The 14,601-nt window shown below is 39.8% G+C and overlaps 1 protein-coding gene across 1 annotated transcript; it reads left to right on the forward strand.

The window, feature by feature from the left end:
• Nucleotides 1-951: 951 nt before the first annotated feature.
• On the forward strand, nucleotides 952-14,402 carry LOC145718154 (protein furry homolog). Its single transcript, XM_081809603.1, has 5 exons — nucleotides 952-1,065; nucleotides 6,777-6,859; nucleotides 12,334-12,484; nucleotides 13,005-13,108; nucleotides 13,872-14,402. Exons 3-5 carry the CDS (start codon nucleotides 12,405-12,407, stop codon nucleotides 14,108-14,110), a joined length of 423 nt encoding a protein of 140 aa, XP_081665729.1. The 5' UTR covers nucleotides 952-1,065; nucleotides 6,777-6,859; nucleotides 12,334-12,404; the 3' UTR covers nucleotides 14,111-14,402.
• Nucleotides 14,403-14,601: the final 199 nt, after the last annotated feature.

Here is a 14,601-nt window from a genome sequence, read left to right on the forward strand (position 1 = left end):
ATGGTAGCTCTATTTTCAACTTTTTGAGGAACCTCCATACAGTTTTCCAGAGTGGCTGCACCAGCTTGCATTCCCACCAACAGTGTAGGAGGGTTCCCCTTCTCCGCATCCCCGCCAACATCTGTCGTTTCCTGACTTGTTAATTTTAGGCACAGAATAGCTGAGACTCTTGAAGGGCCTTATCGGTTTAATGAAATCATTTTGTAAAGGTGACCATCAGTCAGTGACCCAGTATTGGTAAGCCATGGAGCTTTGTACTTTAGGCTGATCCCTGGCAGGACACGGCAGTCACTTAGGAATCTCATTTCTGGACCCTCCTTCGATATCTATGCAATTTTCTTGGTTAATAATCTCCCAGAGTTAACTAAAATGCCCCTCAACAGTATTATCACTTTCAATAAATTGGCTTCTCAGCATCATTTTATGAAATAGATAACATCCTCCTCAAGTTCCTTGAAGCCGGCTTCCCTTTGATTTTCCTAATACCATAACTGCCTTCAAATCTCTCTCCTCCCCTGGTCTCTTATGCCCTCTATTTGCCCTGCACCTACTGCCAGAGCATGTTCTCGAAGAGCAGCAGTATACTGCCCAGGGATCAGAAGCTCTAGGTACTTGGATTTGCTTCACTAATATTAGTTTAATAACTCCTGGACCCAGAAATACTAAAGCATCTAGCAGCAGGGTCAGCCACTGTAAATAAGCTCATTACCTAAGTGGTCAGGAAGAAAGTGTTTCAAGAATGTTGTAGCTGCACTTTATAAGAGAGTTGAGTAATTTGGTTTGACCATAACAGATGTCTGGGATTCTCCCATTTCAGTGGTGTGGGCTTGGAAGTTTGTTTAGAATGTCTGAGATTGTGTAGAAGATGTAAGGAATCTTTTAAACATGAGATTTTATAAGAAATCCTTCACTGTAATTACTTGAGACCCGGGCTTAACCCTTCCCCCTACATTTTTTTCTAATCCTACCTCCAGGAACCACCTCCAGCAGCAACACAGTGGTTGCCGGCCAAGACAGTTTCCCAGACGCCGAGGAGAGCAAGATATTGAAAGAATCTGATGAGAGGTTGGTGCACAAATTTGGCTTAAGGTCCAGTATAACTTTCAGCAATAGTTTATACAAAGGCATCAGTAAGAGTTTGTGGTGTTTCATAAATTACACACACACATTCTTCTTTGCTTTTAGAAACACAAACTGACTCTGATTCTGCTCTGTATATCCCTAAAGATAATGATTTCTCCCTGAGAAAAGCCAGAGAAAAGAAAGATTAAGAGGGATGTCATTCTGGTGGCTGAATCCCACTTACCGCAGGGCTTACTAAAAACCACTGGTGGTTCTGCTAGTGGGCACAGACCATCTGGAATTAGAGGGCATTTCCATGTGAAATTTTCAGATCTGGCTGTGGAATGATTACTTAGAGATTGAACAGTTGTCTTGAGGTGAGTCCTATGAAACGTCATCATTTTTGTTCTGTCTTTACATGGTCAAATTTGGTTAACCAACAACATTGCCTTTTCTGCTAAAATAAGCCTCTAGTGCCTTCACATTCGCTCTTTAATGGTATTTCTCTTGCCCCTTTACATTGTCCAGAAGCTACTCATAAATAAATAAAATCTGCATCACTATTTCCTGTAGTTAATTGTGAAGAGCAGAGAAACAAACAAAAGAAATAAATAGGACTCAAATTAAAAAATAAAAATTAGATGGGGTGCCTGGGTGGTTCAGTTGGTTAAGCATCCAACCCTTGATTTCGGCTCAGGTCATGACCTCAGGGTCCCGAGATCGAGCCCTGTGTTCAGCCCCGTGCTCAGCAGAGAGTCTACTTAAGGATTCTCTCTTCCTCTCCCTCTGCCTCTCTCCCCACTTGTGCCCTAAATTAATTAATTAATTAATTAATTAATTAATTAATTAATTATATAAAATCTTTAAAAAATAAAAACTAGAATGATTCTCATGGTGTCGAAAACTCCTTAGGCTGACAATTTTCTAGTGAAAACTCCCGAGGAGCCGTTTCACTTAAGAAATTAGTAACAAGGATGAGACTCACACAGATTCATAATGGAGAAAATTCAATAGATCAACTAATTGAAATAATTCACTCAACCCATAATGCTTCCAGATGCTTCGTGACCGTCCTCAGGATTTCATCCTGTGCAGGAGAATATGGCGGGGGCTGCAGGTGGATGGGTATCTGACATAAGACGGACTGCCTCTGGAGTTCTGAAGGCTCATTTCCAGTTCGGGCCCTTATCAGGTTCCCCAGTACCTTCATTCCTGGGTTGCTACACTGCCTTTAGGCAGATGCTCATCCACATGAGCCTTCCTTCAGGTTAAAAGCCCAAACCCAGTGGATCATGATCATAGACCTCGCCCAATACAGATCTCTAATAGAGGCGTTTCTTTCATTCTTGGAAATGAGTAAAGGTTTTCATACTCCATACATCAATGACAATACAAGATGATTAATTAACATGGTTTTAATCTGTATTTGTTAGTACCTTCTTTGGAAACTTCCTTATGGTAAATAATGACATTATTTCTCTAAAGATATTTCTACTTTCTAGTTGGAGTGTAACATTCTTTATCATTTGTTGTCTAGACTGAATTTTCCAATCTTAATTTTATTTAGGGTAGAAAGATGATGAATGTCTGTATATTAACATCTCACCACAAAGGCCCCTTTGGGACCAGAGTCCTGAGTGTCCTACCCAAGTTTTTAGTGGTGGCCCTTGAAATTAAGAGGCTAACCTCTAATATCATCTCTAATATCAAGATCAGAGAACACCTCTAATAGAGGCTTTCTTGTTTAACTCTTGCTGTCCTCCTCTCTCACTGTATCTCTGTTGGCCATTGGAAAGCTTGATGCAGTTATGTACCCACACTTTTTATACATATGCATATATATCTGGTTCTTTCATAACAGCTATATCTATTTATCTATAGCTTTATTGACCAATTTATATATATTCATATGTATATAACCATATATATACTAATATTCTATCCCAAAGGATACCATTATTCCCTTGATCCTGTACTCCATCTGCACGATTTCTCTAATACATTCTCTTTTTTCTGTGAAAGTAGACTGTGCCCTCAGCCTAAAATACCTTATTTCTCTTGAATCTACTTATTACCCTTCCTTTCTTGTAGACTCTGTCATGTTGATTTATAGGTACTTGTACACATGCTTGTCTCAACCACTAGATTTTCATTCTTGGAAAACAGAGACCACATATCTCGCATACATATTGCTATCCTTAATGATTAGCCTACTATGCTATACATAGTAGGAATTCTTTAATGTTTATTCAGTATGTGAATAAAAATGGGGGAAATCTGACAGCCCCAGAGATAAGCTGTCCAAACCATCTGGCCTCTTTCTCCCTCCCTCTTGCTAACCCCATTACAGAAGATAGTTACTTTACAGTCCTTGTGAACAGCCTATTCTTTATAGTTCTTTAAAGTCCTTGTAGACAAAGAGTCTACAGATAACAGTTGGTCAGAAATACTGACCAGGCTACTGTGTTACCCAACTCCTAGGGGGTACTAGTCACCAAAATACATTATTGGGCTCCAGGGGGCGCCATGGAGTTGTGCAAAGAAGCAGGCCTGATGCCATGTTTTTTCCAGCTAGATTAATGGCCTTTTGATGTATTTTGGTAATATTTAATACTATAATATCTATTAACAAAAAGTTCAAATAGGTTATGGTATCATTAAAACAAGGGTAAAGGAATAAGAGCCAAGCTAAGAGGAGAGTAAGATAGTTTTGTTTAAAGTCCTCAAGTCCTCACTAAGGAAAACTACTAAAAGTTAGTATTAACCTAAACTTGAATTCCTCAAGAGCCAAAGTAAAAAAAGAAGAATACAGTGAATTTTATAACTTTCAGTGTGTAAAAATAAAAACTATTCATGGAAGCTACTAACAGAAACTACCCTAAATTCCTATTATTTTTTTTAAAGATTTTATTTATATATTTGAGAGAGCATGAGCGTGGGGGGGAGGGGCAGAGGGAGAGGGAGAAGCAGACTCCCCACTGAGTAGGGAGCCCGATGATGTGGGGCTCGATCCCAGGACCCTGAGATCATGACCTGAGCCGAAGGCAGATGCTTAACTGACAGAGCCACCCAGGCACCCCGAAACTATCCTAAATTCAAAGAAGGATTTATCATGTAGGGTTTTTTTATTAAACAACAAAGTGAACACATTTTTTATTAAAATAGCTGTTTGTAGCAGTTTGTAAAATATGCAGAACCAAACTATGTAAGTATTTTTAATACATCAACCCTTAAGAAGTACTTATTTGATAAATTTATAGGTTCCATGAAAGGATTTTTTTTTCATAGGGAGCCAAAGCAATAAGCTTCAAATGTATGAATTTCTGGTAATCTCGCTTGATACAGAGATAGAAATTAATAATCTACAAAAAGTTGCCTAAGTATTACTTTGAGCTAAATCAGCAAGTTAAAATTTAGAGAAACATTTTGTCCTTCTAGTTTTTCTCTTATCAGAGTGATACTCATGATATATTTCTTAAGACATGTACCTTTGATATTAAAAAGCTATTTAGTCTACTTAATCATTGAAATTCCTCTAAAACCCAGACCCAAAATTATTTTCTTCAAGCCAGGAAAGCAAAGGAAAATAACAGATTTTAGGAGCCAGTTTTTACTTTTTTGTTGTTGTTGTTGCCAAGCTTGTACTTCGCTACACTGTGGTTTTGATCTTCTCCAGAGTAAAGAGAACAGTCTGGAAGGGGCTTGCTCCTCATGTTCGTCTTGGCTTCATAACCTCTGCCTAACTCTCCTTTAGATGTATCTCAAGGGAAAAGAGAAGGATTGTCATCCTTTCTATAATTCTTTCCTGCCTGGCCCCTCCAGAGCGTGATTAGAAAGCCAGCACATACTGTATATGGTTCATGAGCTCTCTGTCCCACGGAAGTCTCCAGATGTGGAATTCTTTCATCCCCCTGATTATATGCCTTGCTGAATGAGTTCTGGGCTCTACCTATGCTGTTTTTAACTTTGCGTTTGTCAGCACAAATATGATTAAAGAACATCTTCAGAAGGTAATGGGTTTGTCACTTTTCTAATTTCGTAAGTTCAGTCTGATGTAGACAGACTGAGCAGATGTCCTAGCTGTTCTGTTTTATGGATGCATGAAGCAGTAGCCCAAAAGATAGGACAATAATGCTTGAAATACAGTGTTATGGGTGCCTGGGTGGCTCAGTCGTTAAGCGTCTGCCTTTGGCTCAGGTCATGATCCCAGGATCCTGGGATTGAGCCCCGCATCGGGCTCCCTGCTCAGCAGGAAGCCTGCTTCTCCCTCTCCCACTCCCCCTGCTTGTATTCCCTCGCTGTCTCTCTCTCTCTGTCAAATAAATAAATAAAATCTTAAAAAAAAGATACAGAGTTATTAGGGAAAAGATGGCTGTGTTAGGAGAAAGAAAAAGCTGCAGCCAACATCAAAGAGGTGAATAAAACCAAATTCATTAGAGTCTGTTACATTTCTGTGTTCAGCAAATCTAAATCACTGATGTCCCGAGATTATACACCCGGGACAAGGTAGGGGTTTTAATGGCACATTCAGTACTTTTTCCTAAAGCATCTCTTTTTCTCCATACACTGGAGGACAGCAGTAGCCCTGCATTCCCCAGTGTTCCAGAGGGATTGTCAGTTAAGGCAGAACACCTGTCAGTAATGAAGGGGAACACACCTGCTCCGGTTTGAATTTTCCAGATATTTCTACATAGCCTTAATTCTTTGTTTTGACTGCATATATATTAAGTAGATAAAACCTGTACCATTTTATATAAAATAAATATAAAGTGTTATCATCACTTCCCTTTACCCACCCCGTTGCCGTACATGTAGGCCTTTGGATGACAAAAATACTATTGATTTGAAAGCCTTTGGTGCCCTGAAGAGAGAAGGCAAGGCATTCTAGAAATTCAAGGTAGAAATATAATAACTAATCCCTTATACTTGGATGTCTCACAGTTTGGGAAACGTTCGTGCATTATTTCTTTTTGATTCCCACAACAACCCCAGTGAAATAAATGGTGAAGTATTATTCTTATTCCTTTTTGGCAGGTGTGGACATAGCGTCCCCAAGGAAATACAGGACTTGGCCAAGGTCACAGAGCTAATGAGTGAGAGCTCAGTCCTAAAATCACCTGTTCACCTGCTCAGAGGCAGCATGGTTTTCAAAGCATCCTCCTCCTGCCACCTTTCTGTGGTTGACACTGGACAAGTCGTATAACCTTACTCAGCCCGTTTCCACACCTAGGACCTTTTCCTGAAAACCTTCAGATCATTTTAAGGGAAACTGTAAAGCTGATAAAACCCAAGATTTATTATGAAACCATTTTTGCATATTCCCAATTCTATCTACTTTGACTTAATCAATAATTATTTATTGACCACCTACCACCTACCTTATGCCAGGCTCCCATGTGAATAGGGATTCAAATTATTCAGTGTCATATCTATTTTCTTTCTAAACAGATGTTATTTTCAGGCTCAATCCAAATATTAGCCTTAAAATATTTAGCTTATGAAGGCTTAAACTTGTGCTTCTGAGCAAGGGTGACCACTGGCCCTCTCAAGGAAAACAAAATGTTTGAAGTACAATTTTTACAGTATTCCTTTAGGAAAAGCATCATTGGAACTCACTGCCAAAAACTCAACCACTAAGTAATAGTATGTGTTTATGAGTAACAGCACATACACACACATGTCAGTGTTTCCAATGGTTGTTCTTGTATTTGAAGGTTTAGTAATGTCATCAGAGCCCACACCCGCCTAGAGTCAAGATACAGCAATAGCTCTGGAGGATCATATGATGAAGATAAAAGTAAGTACCAGCAGGGTGTTCAGATGGAATACAGGTGGTTGGGGAGTGGAAAGTGAACATTTTGATTATTCCTGTTCTAATTACTAAAAAGAGACCCATAAATACTAAGTAACTATGTAATCCAACTATGCAGGTGAGCATAGAGTCAGCATCTTAACAGTAAAAAGAAGCCATGCAATGGACAAATCAAAATTAGAAAACTTCAAACTACTGCCCAAATCCATATTTTTATATTCTTGGCATTTTTCCTTGGCAATGCAGCTGGGGAAGGCCTAGTCAGAAATTGTCCCATTAGAGAACAAATGTTGCAGTTCAGTTTTTCAACCTCTCTTAAGAGTGGATTTGACCTTTAAGCTCTGTGAGTCAGCTTGCCCAGGGTAGGATGTGTTTTCACATTGAATTTCTCAAGGGCATAGTGTCAGTAGCCCAAGTGAAAACCTCACTAAACGGGGAGATATAACTGTCACAGGAATTTCTCTGTACCCTGGGAAGGTGGGAACACCAAAAAGGTCAATGCATTCATTTACTTTGTTTAAGCCCTGAACAGCTTCTGTGGATACTGAGCAGGTAAAGGGTATCACTTGGTCACAAGTTGCAGAAATTCTGGAACCAAAGAACACTCCCTGTGATTTTCGGTATGCTGAGGAAATCAGTAAACCATCTGGTGGGATTTATTTGTCTCATTTGGTGGAAATTGTAAATATGATGGTATTTCATGAGTTAGGTTCATTTGTCAATGCATAGGGCCTTTGTAGCTGTTGTTCTGATTTGTTTTGTTTTTACGGAAAATGTGCAGAATGGGTAAGAGCTACGTAGTTGTAATGACACTGTATTTCAGCTGCTCTGACTCTGCTTCTTAATGCACAGACAGGCAATTCTCCAGCCCTGAAAATACCAATGGAAAGGATGTCTAGAATCTGTATAAAATTGCCATACTCTAACATAGGTTAAGTTTCACCTATATGCCTATATAACTTGTTACTAGTACTATCAATCTGAAGTAAAATAAAGCTCTTTGTATTTTCTCTTCTTTCTGTGCCCCATCAGGGGACCATACCATCCAAACACTGAATATTTGAAATCTCAGGGGCACTGACCATCAGTTTTAGATGGGACTAGATTCTATAGATGAGGAGAGTAGTAGTTGAGAAATGGAGAGTTGTTGGTTCAAGAAAAGTCTGGTTGCTATGCAACAGTAACTCAGAATGGGAGGACAAAAAAAAAAAAAAATGGCATCATGAAAAGGTGAAGTAGTCAAATCCTACCCTCCCCCCCCCCACCAAAATGTGACAAGCATAACAAAACATAACGTTCTAGGGGCGCCTGGGTGGCTCAGTCGTTTAAGCATCTGCCTGTGGCTCAGGTCATGATCCCGTAGTCCTGGGATGGAGCCCCACATCGGACTCTCTGCTCAGCGGGGAGTCTGTTTCTCCCTCTCCCTCTGCTGCTCTCCCTGCTCATTCTCTCTCTTTAACAAAACAAAACAAAACAAAACTCTATGACTGTGGATTTTACATCAGGAATATTGCTGTCTTTGCCAATTGATTCCTTTAAAGTGTATCTCTTTGCTCTGGGTCTAGAACATAGAATTTGGTAGAAATGCTATAATAAAACCACCTGGGTGTCTCAGTTGGTTAAGTGGCTGCCTTCAGTTCAGGTCATGATCCCAGGGTTCTGGGATCAAGCCCCGTGTCTGGCTCCTTGCTCAGCGGGAAGGCTGCTTCTCCCTCTGCCCCTGATTGTGCTCTCTCTCTCACTATCTCTCTCTGTGTGTCAAATAAATAAATAAATTCTTTAAAAAAAAAAAAAAGAAAATACATATATAGTGAATTGCAGAAGATAATTATAGTAAAATGAGATAATTGTGTCATTACAGAAACTCACATCACTGGCTTTAGGGACAAAAAGAAAAAGTAATGGAAGTATTTGTGAAGAGGAAAAAAAACTATAGTGAATAGTTGTGAAAGGCATAAAAAGAAATCTAATGTTATCATCATGGCACCTATTTCACCTAGAAATGTTGTTTTATAAACTTGTTGTGCCAGCATAAAATAAACAGCATTTTAATGGGAAAATTTTGGTACAGAATTTGAATCCAGTTGAGTCGTGTATCAATAATACCCTTTACATGGTTGTAGTTATTGACCAGAGAAGTTCCAGTTCATAGCATGTCATTTGGGGACTGAGAGCTTATATTTTAAATTATTAATTATAAGGGAAAATGAAATCAAATTACTCAAACCATATTCTCATCACAGAAAAACCCAGAAAATACATACTAAGATCGTTTTCTAGGTGTTTAAGTAATAGAAGTTAACTCTGGGTGTCTGGAGGAGGCAGCACATCTAATAGGGCACAGATCCCCTTAGGACTTTGGTAACTGGGTCCTCCCTGATATATTTTTGGTTCTAGCTACACAAGGATGGAAATGGTCTATGCCATAAGAAAAGCAAAGATTGGTAGGCTCAAAACCGTATGGCCACACTTCTGGTGTATGTGAAGGGCGATTATTTTTCTCCCTGAATTCCTGAGAGGATCATTAGAGATAAGAAAGAGTAAGAAGGAATCAGGAGAGACCTAGTGCCCCAGGGCTTCATAATCTGGGTTTACCCAAATGGAAGGACTGTGTGCAGCCTCTTGAGAGTATTTTTCTATTCTAAAAAAAAAAAACCTTGAGTAAAATGAATAAAAAACAGATTTAGACCCAGATCTATAAAAATCTTCCTACCAATATGATGTAAGCTTTTTTAGGACTACTTAAAATATCTGGATTATTCTCCAAGGCCATATGCTAGTGTATTTAACCCTATAATATAGATAGAACTAGTTGAGCTGGATCGCAGCTGAGTCCTAGTGATTTAGACCTAACTGTAGAAAACCAGTTTCAGGCCCACTTATTCCTAATCCAATCGCTAAAAATCCAGCGCATTTTTGCTGATCAGATGTGTATCTGAGAACATAATTGAAACAAAGAAAAATATATCCTTTCCCTAACAGAAATCTCACAAGTTTCTCTTTTTCTTAGTTCTTTGATATTCTTCCCATTTCTGCTCTCCTTTTAAGTTTTATTATAGAGTAGCTGATTACTTAGAAGTACATTTTGCAATTAGCTTATCCTAGATAGTTACTCAAAACGTTAATTTGCTGAAAGTGGAACATTCCGTAGGTAATTTACTGGGAGGTCTGAGATGAGGAACTGTCACACATGCTTTACATTTTTTTCTGGGCTAAAACTGTTGTGGCCAAGCTTCATGGCATAGAATTTAGAGGGTTCCAGTTGCTCGATTTTTGGTGTGTTAGTAAGACCTAACAGTTGCTTTCTGAGGCAAATCCTGACCTTGCCCCTGGAAAACTCCCTTCCCTGACATCCCAGAAGGGGGCTGTGTCCTCGTGCCCGCCCTTGCTGTAAGCCTCAGTCTTCACAATGGATAGACACCCCCTCCACTGGTTCTGCTGACCACTAAGGACAGCTTTCTACACGGGACCAGGAACCTTGAATCTGTTACCTCTCACTGCCTTTCAAGAGTGCAGCCAAGAAAATCTACATATGGTAGAAATTGCCTAAAGATGATCTAATATATCCTTCTTCTTAATACACTAAAACCTATCCCAGGATTGAGCCAGCTTGTCGAAGCCATGTGCCTGGCTCATATCATGTGGCCCCCAGTGGACCTGCTTGTCTTTGAATGCCACTGACCTCTATTGAGAGCATTCTAAAAGGAGCTCCATGCTGAGTCTGGCTAGAGGTTTATCAACTTTGTTGATCTTTTCAAAGAACCAGCTCCTGGTTTCACTGATGTGTTCTGTTGTTTTTTTAGTTTCTGTATCATTTATTTCTGCTCTGATTTTATTATTTCCTTCCTTCTGCTGGATTGGGGCTTGTTCTTTTTCCAGCTCCTTTAAGTGTAAGGTTAAGTTATTTGGAAACTCATTGCTGTGTTTACTTTAAAGATATTGTTGAGGAAGTTCATTAATTCAAAAACTATTTGTTGATTCCCTACTACATGTCAGATACTGTTCGAGGTACTGGGGAAACAACAATGAACAAAATAAAGTCTCTGCTATTGTGGAGCTTATATGAGAGTCAAAAGAGGTACTCCGTGCCAATGAATGGATGATCTGTTCCAGGAAGGAAAACTAAAGCAGAGTGAGAGGATAGAAAGTGATTGGGGGTGGGGGTAGATTTTAAATAGAGTGATCCTGGAAATCCTCTACAATAAATTGATACTTGGGCAGAGACCCGTGTGAGGTAAAGGAGCCATGGGCCCTCCGGTAAAGAGCACTGCAGCCAAAGGGAATGCTAGATGTGAAGGCCCTGAAGCTGGACAGTGTCTCGTGTGATCACAGAACAGCAAGAAAGCCAGAATGACTGGGGTGGTGTGAGCAAGGAGGATGGTAGTAGGAGATAAGCCAAGAGAGTAATAGCAGGAAGACCTTGTGAGGCCTTAAAGGCCATGGTGTGGAGTTTGGACTTCATTTTGAGTGGAAAGGGGAGCCACTGGAGAGTGTCAAGCAGAGAGAGAGAGATGTGGATGAACTTCTGTTTTAAAAGGATTACTCTGGCTGCTCTGTGGAAGACAGACAGTAGAGGGGCAAGGATGGAAGTAGGGAGGCCATTGCAGGCTCCATGTGAGAGAGTGTGGTGACTTACACTGGCAGTGATGGAGATGGGGAAAAGTGGTCTTATTCTGGATATGTTTTGAAGGTAGAGCTCACTGAATATGGTGCCAGGTTGCCTAACCTCTGTTTCCCCTCCGTAAAGTAGGGGTAAGAGGTACCTATTATTGGGCTATTAACTTGTGCAATGCAGGGGCGCCTGGGTGGCTCAGTCGGTTGAACATCTGACTTGATTTCGGCTCAGATCATGATCTTGGGGTTGTGAGATCTAGCCCCACATCGGGCCTCTCCTCCTGCCCCCCCCCAATAAATAAATGAATCTTCTAAAAGAATATGTGCAATGCATAGAACAGTGCCTGGTATAAAGGAAGTACTCCCTGTGTTAGCTCCTAATGTTATTATTTTTATTACTATTGTTATCCTCATCATTATTATCATGATTATGAGTTGGATGTGAGATATAAAAGGTAAATCAGGGATAGCTCTAAGGCTCCTGCCCTGAGCAAAATGGAAATACAGAGTTGCATTTTACTGAAATGGGAAAGATTGGAGAAAGACCAAGTTCTCACAGTGATGAGAATTTGCATGATTTAATGTTTTCTTTTTGCATGTCTGTATTTCCCATTGCTCTGTAATGCATAATTGTATATTAGATTATCAAAAAATAAAGGGACTAAAAAATCTAATCAAGTGATTCTAACCCATTGATCCTATAATTCATACTCACCAAATGAGATGGTTAGAAAGTTATTTTTACTAGCCTAAATTTGTAAGATTCTTTCTATAAACACCAAGTAGGGAAAACAAAAATCATCTCTCCCTAAAAATAACACACGCTTGTCTTTCTCACCCTATAGATGACCCGATTTCTCCCTACACGGGCTGGCTGTTGACTATTACAGAGACCAAACAACCACAGCCCCTCCCCATGCCTTGTACTGGAGGATGCTGGGCCCCCCTGGTTGACTACCTCCCAGAGACCATCACTCCCCGGGGGCCCCTCCATAGGTAAGTAGCATGTGTGGGTAGAGGGAAATGACTGCTTAACTTTGGCTGGACTTTTCCTCCTGTGAAGGGAGGGAAATCATTCCAGGTCCCATCAAATGAAATGACCTTTGAAATCAGAGGGACCATGCACGACTTGACTTGTAGCTGTCAGTGTATTTGTAGAGTTTGGTTGAATATTAACCAGTGTTTAAAGCTGCCTTGTAAGTCGGAATTTTTCCTTGATGCAATCTGGATATGGATATGCATTCTGTGATGATTTTTAGGTTGTAATTGTTCCTTCTTCAGCTCTTATTACCGAGTGACTAGTAAGTCTCCCCGTTATGTGATCAACTCAGCCAACATTTCTTCTCTTTATGGAGTTCTGTGCTATGTCAGAAATTAAACTCCATTTCCCTGGAATATGGTCTTACATAATTCTTCAGCAGGGCTTATGAGTTGTATTTAACTGTGACTTAATGATCTATCAATGTATTTCCATCCTCTTCAGAAGTTACATTAATTTCATCATGTCATTGATTAGGTGCAATATTGCTGTTATTTTTATGACTGAGATGGTGGTGGATCACAGTGTGAGAGAAGATTGGGCTCTTCATCTACCATTATTACTTCATGCTGTCTTCTTAGGTAAGACTGGATCTAAGAGGAATTCTAGCCAATAGGATCAAAAACCTATAGCTGTAATCCAGAGAGCCTTCCTTTTACATTGACATCCTGCTTTCCTCATTTCTGAAAGATTGAGTCTCTTCCATTTTTCATTGCTTCTGTGTGACATCTGCTCTACAATTTCAGTTGATCAGTCATTGTTTAAAATTGCCCTATTACTGCAATATAGAGTGGTACCTTGTTAATGCTATACCTATAAAGATACCCAAAACAAGTGGGACCTCTTTGAGGGTCTTTGGCTAGATGTGATAAATTTAAAGCCATGAGACACTGTCAGCGCATAGAGAAAAAGAACGTAAAGCACAGTCGGCCAAGCACTGAGATTTTAAAAGAGCCAGATTATAGAGCAAAAACGGGGAGAGGAACAAGCCAGGGAGATTCAGAAATTTAGTTAGAGATGAACAAAGTTAGAATCCTTCAGTTAACAGGGAGATCCAGGGAAGAGAACATCCCACAAAGGAGGAATGCTAACCATGTCAAATGCTACTGAGAGGTCAAGAAAAGTCCATCTATCAGCATTTTATGAGAACATTTGATTTGAGGAATAAAGCATTTTATTTTTCCTAAGCCCAACTTCTTTATGTTGGTAACACAAACAATAACAAAGAAAACCGAACATTCTTTTAACATGTTCCTCCCGAGTGACTTGGAATCTTTACTATCCCTGGAATCTAAACGAGCTTAAAACTTGTTTATACTAAGAGATTCCACTGTTTTGTTCCAGGTTTGGACCATTACCGGCCTGAAGTCTTTGAACACAGCAAAAAATTGCTTCTTCACCTCTTGATTGCCCTCTCTTGCAACAGTAATTTTCATGCCATTGCTTCTGTGCTCCTGCAGACTCGAGAGATGGGCGAAGCTAAGACTCTCACAGTTCAGCCAGCTTATCAACCAGAGTATCTCTACACAGGTAATGAAAGGAGTGGCAGAGAGCCTGAGACAGAATCACAAATGCGAAGGTAACTTACGGTGTCAGTGGAGCCCAAATTAACTTCCCTAATGTGATCACCTCCCAACTTTCCAAGCGAGCAAGTAGCAGCACCATAAATATACACTATTCCACCTGATGGTTAACGTGGTTCTCAAAATCCTTCTTCACTATTGAATATTTTCAAATGTCTTTTTCCTTATTATTATGCTTGCTGCTCTCATTAAATATGCTCCTACTGATAACATTGAAAATTAAGATGCCCTTTGGCCAAGAGCATCAGTCTCAAACACTGAAGGATGAGAATGCACAAAACAGTGACCTTCTCCATCACCTTGAGAGCAGGTCATTGCCAGGGTGCCCGATGTATCACTTGTGTACCTTCTAGTTCCCCTGAAGGAATTTTCACTTTATTAAAGTGACTGATTTTTCTGGAAGGCACCATGAGTGGAAGTCTACTGAGAACCATTGCTGTTTTATTTTTTTTATTTTATTTTTTTTAAGATAAACTTTCTTTTTTTTTTTT

Source organism: Leptonychotes weddellii, unplaced genomic scaffold (genome assembly GCF_054177405.1).
Source record: "Leptonychotes weddellii isolate Sample4059 unplaced genomic scaffold, ASM5417740v2 HiC_scaffold_1134, whole genome shotgun sequence".
NCBI classification, from domain to species: domain Eukaryota; kingdom Metazoa; phylum Chordata; class Mammalia; order Carnivora; family Phocidae; genus Leptonychotes; species Leptonychotes weddellii.

Excerpts from the sequence above, each read along its gene's own strand:
- LOC145718154 (XM_081809603.1), top strand. The coding sequence starts at position 12,405 with ATGCCTTGTACTGGAGGATGCTGGGCCCCCCTGGTTGACTACCTCCCA. Across the intron at positions 12,485-13,004 it reads CCCCGGGGGCCCCTCCATAG|GTGCAATATTGCTGTTATTT; the intron begins GTAAGTAGCATG and ends GTCATTGATTAG. Across the intron at positions 13,109-13,871 it reads ACTTCATGCTGTCTTCTTAG|GTTTGGACCATTACCGGCCT; the intron begins GTAAGACTGGAT and ends GTTTTGTTCCAG.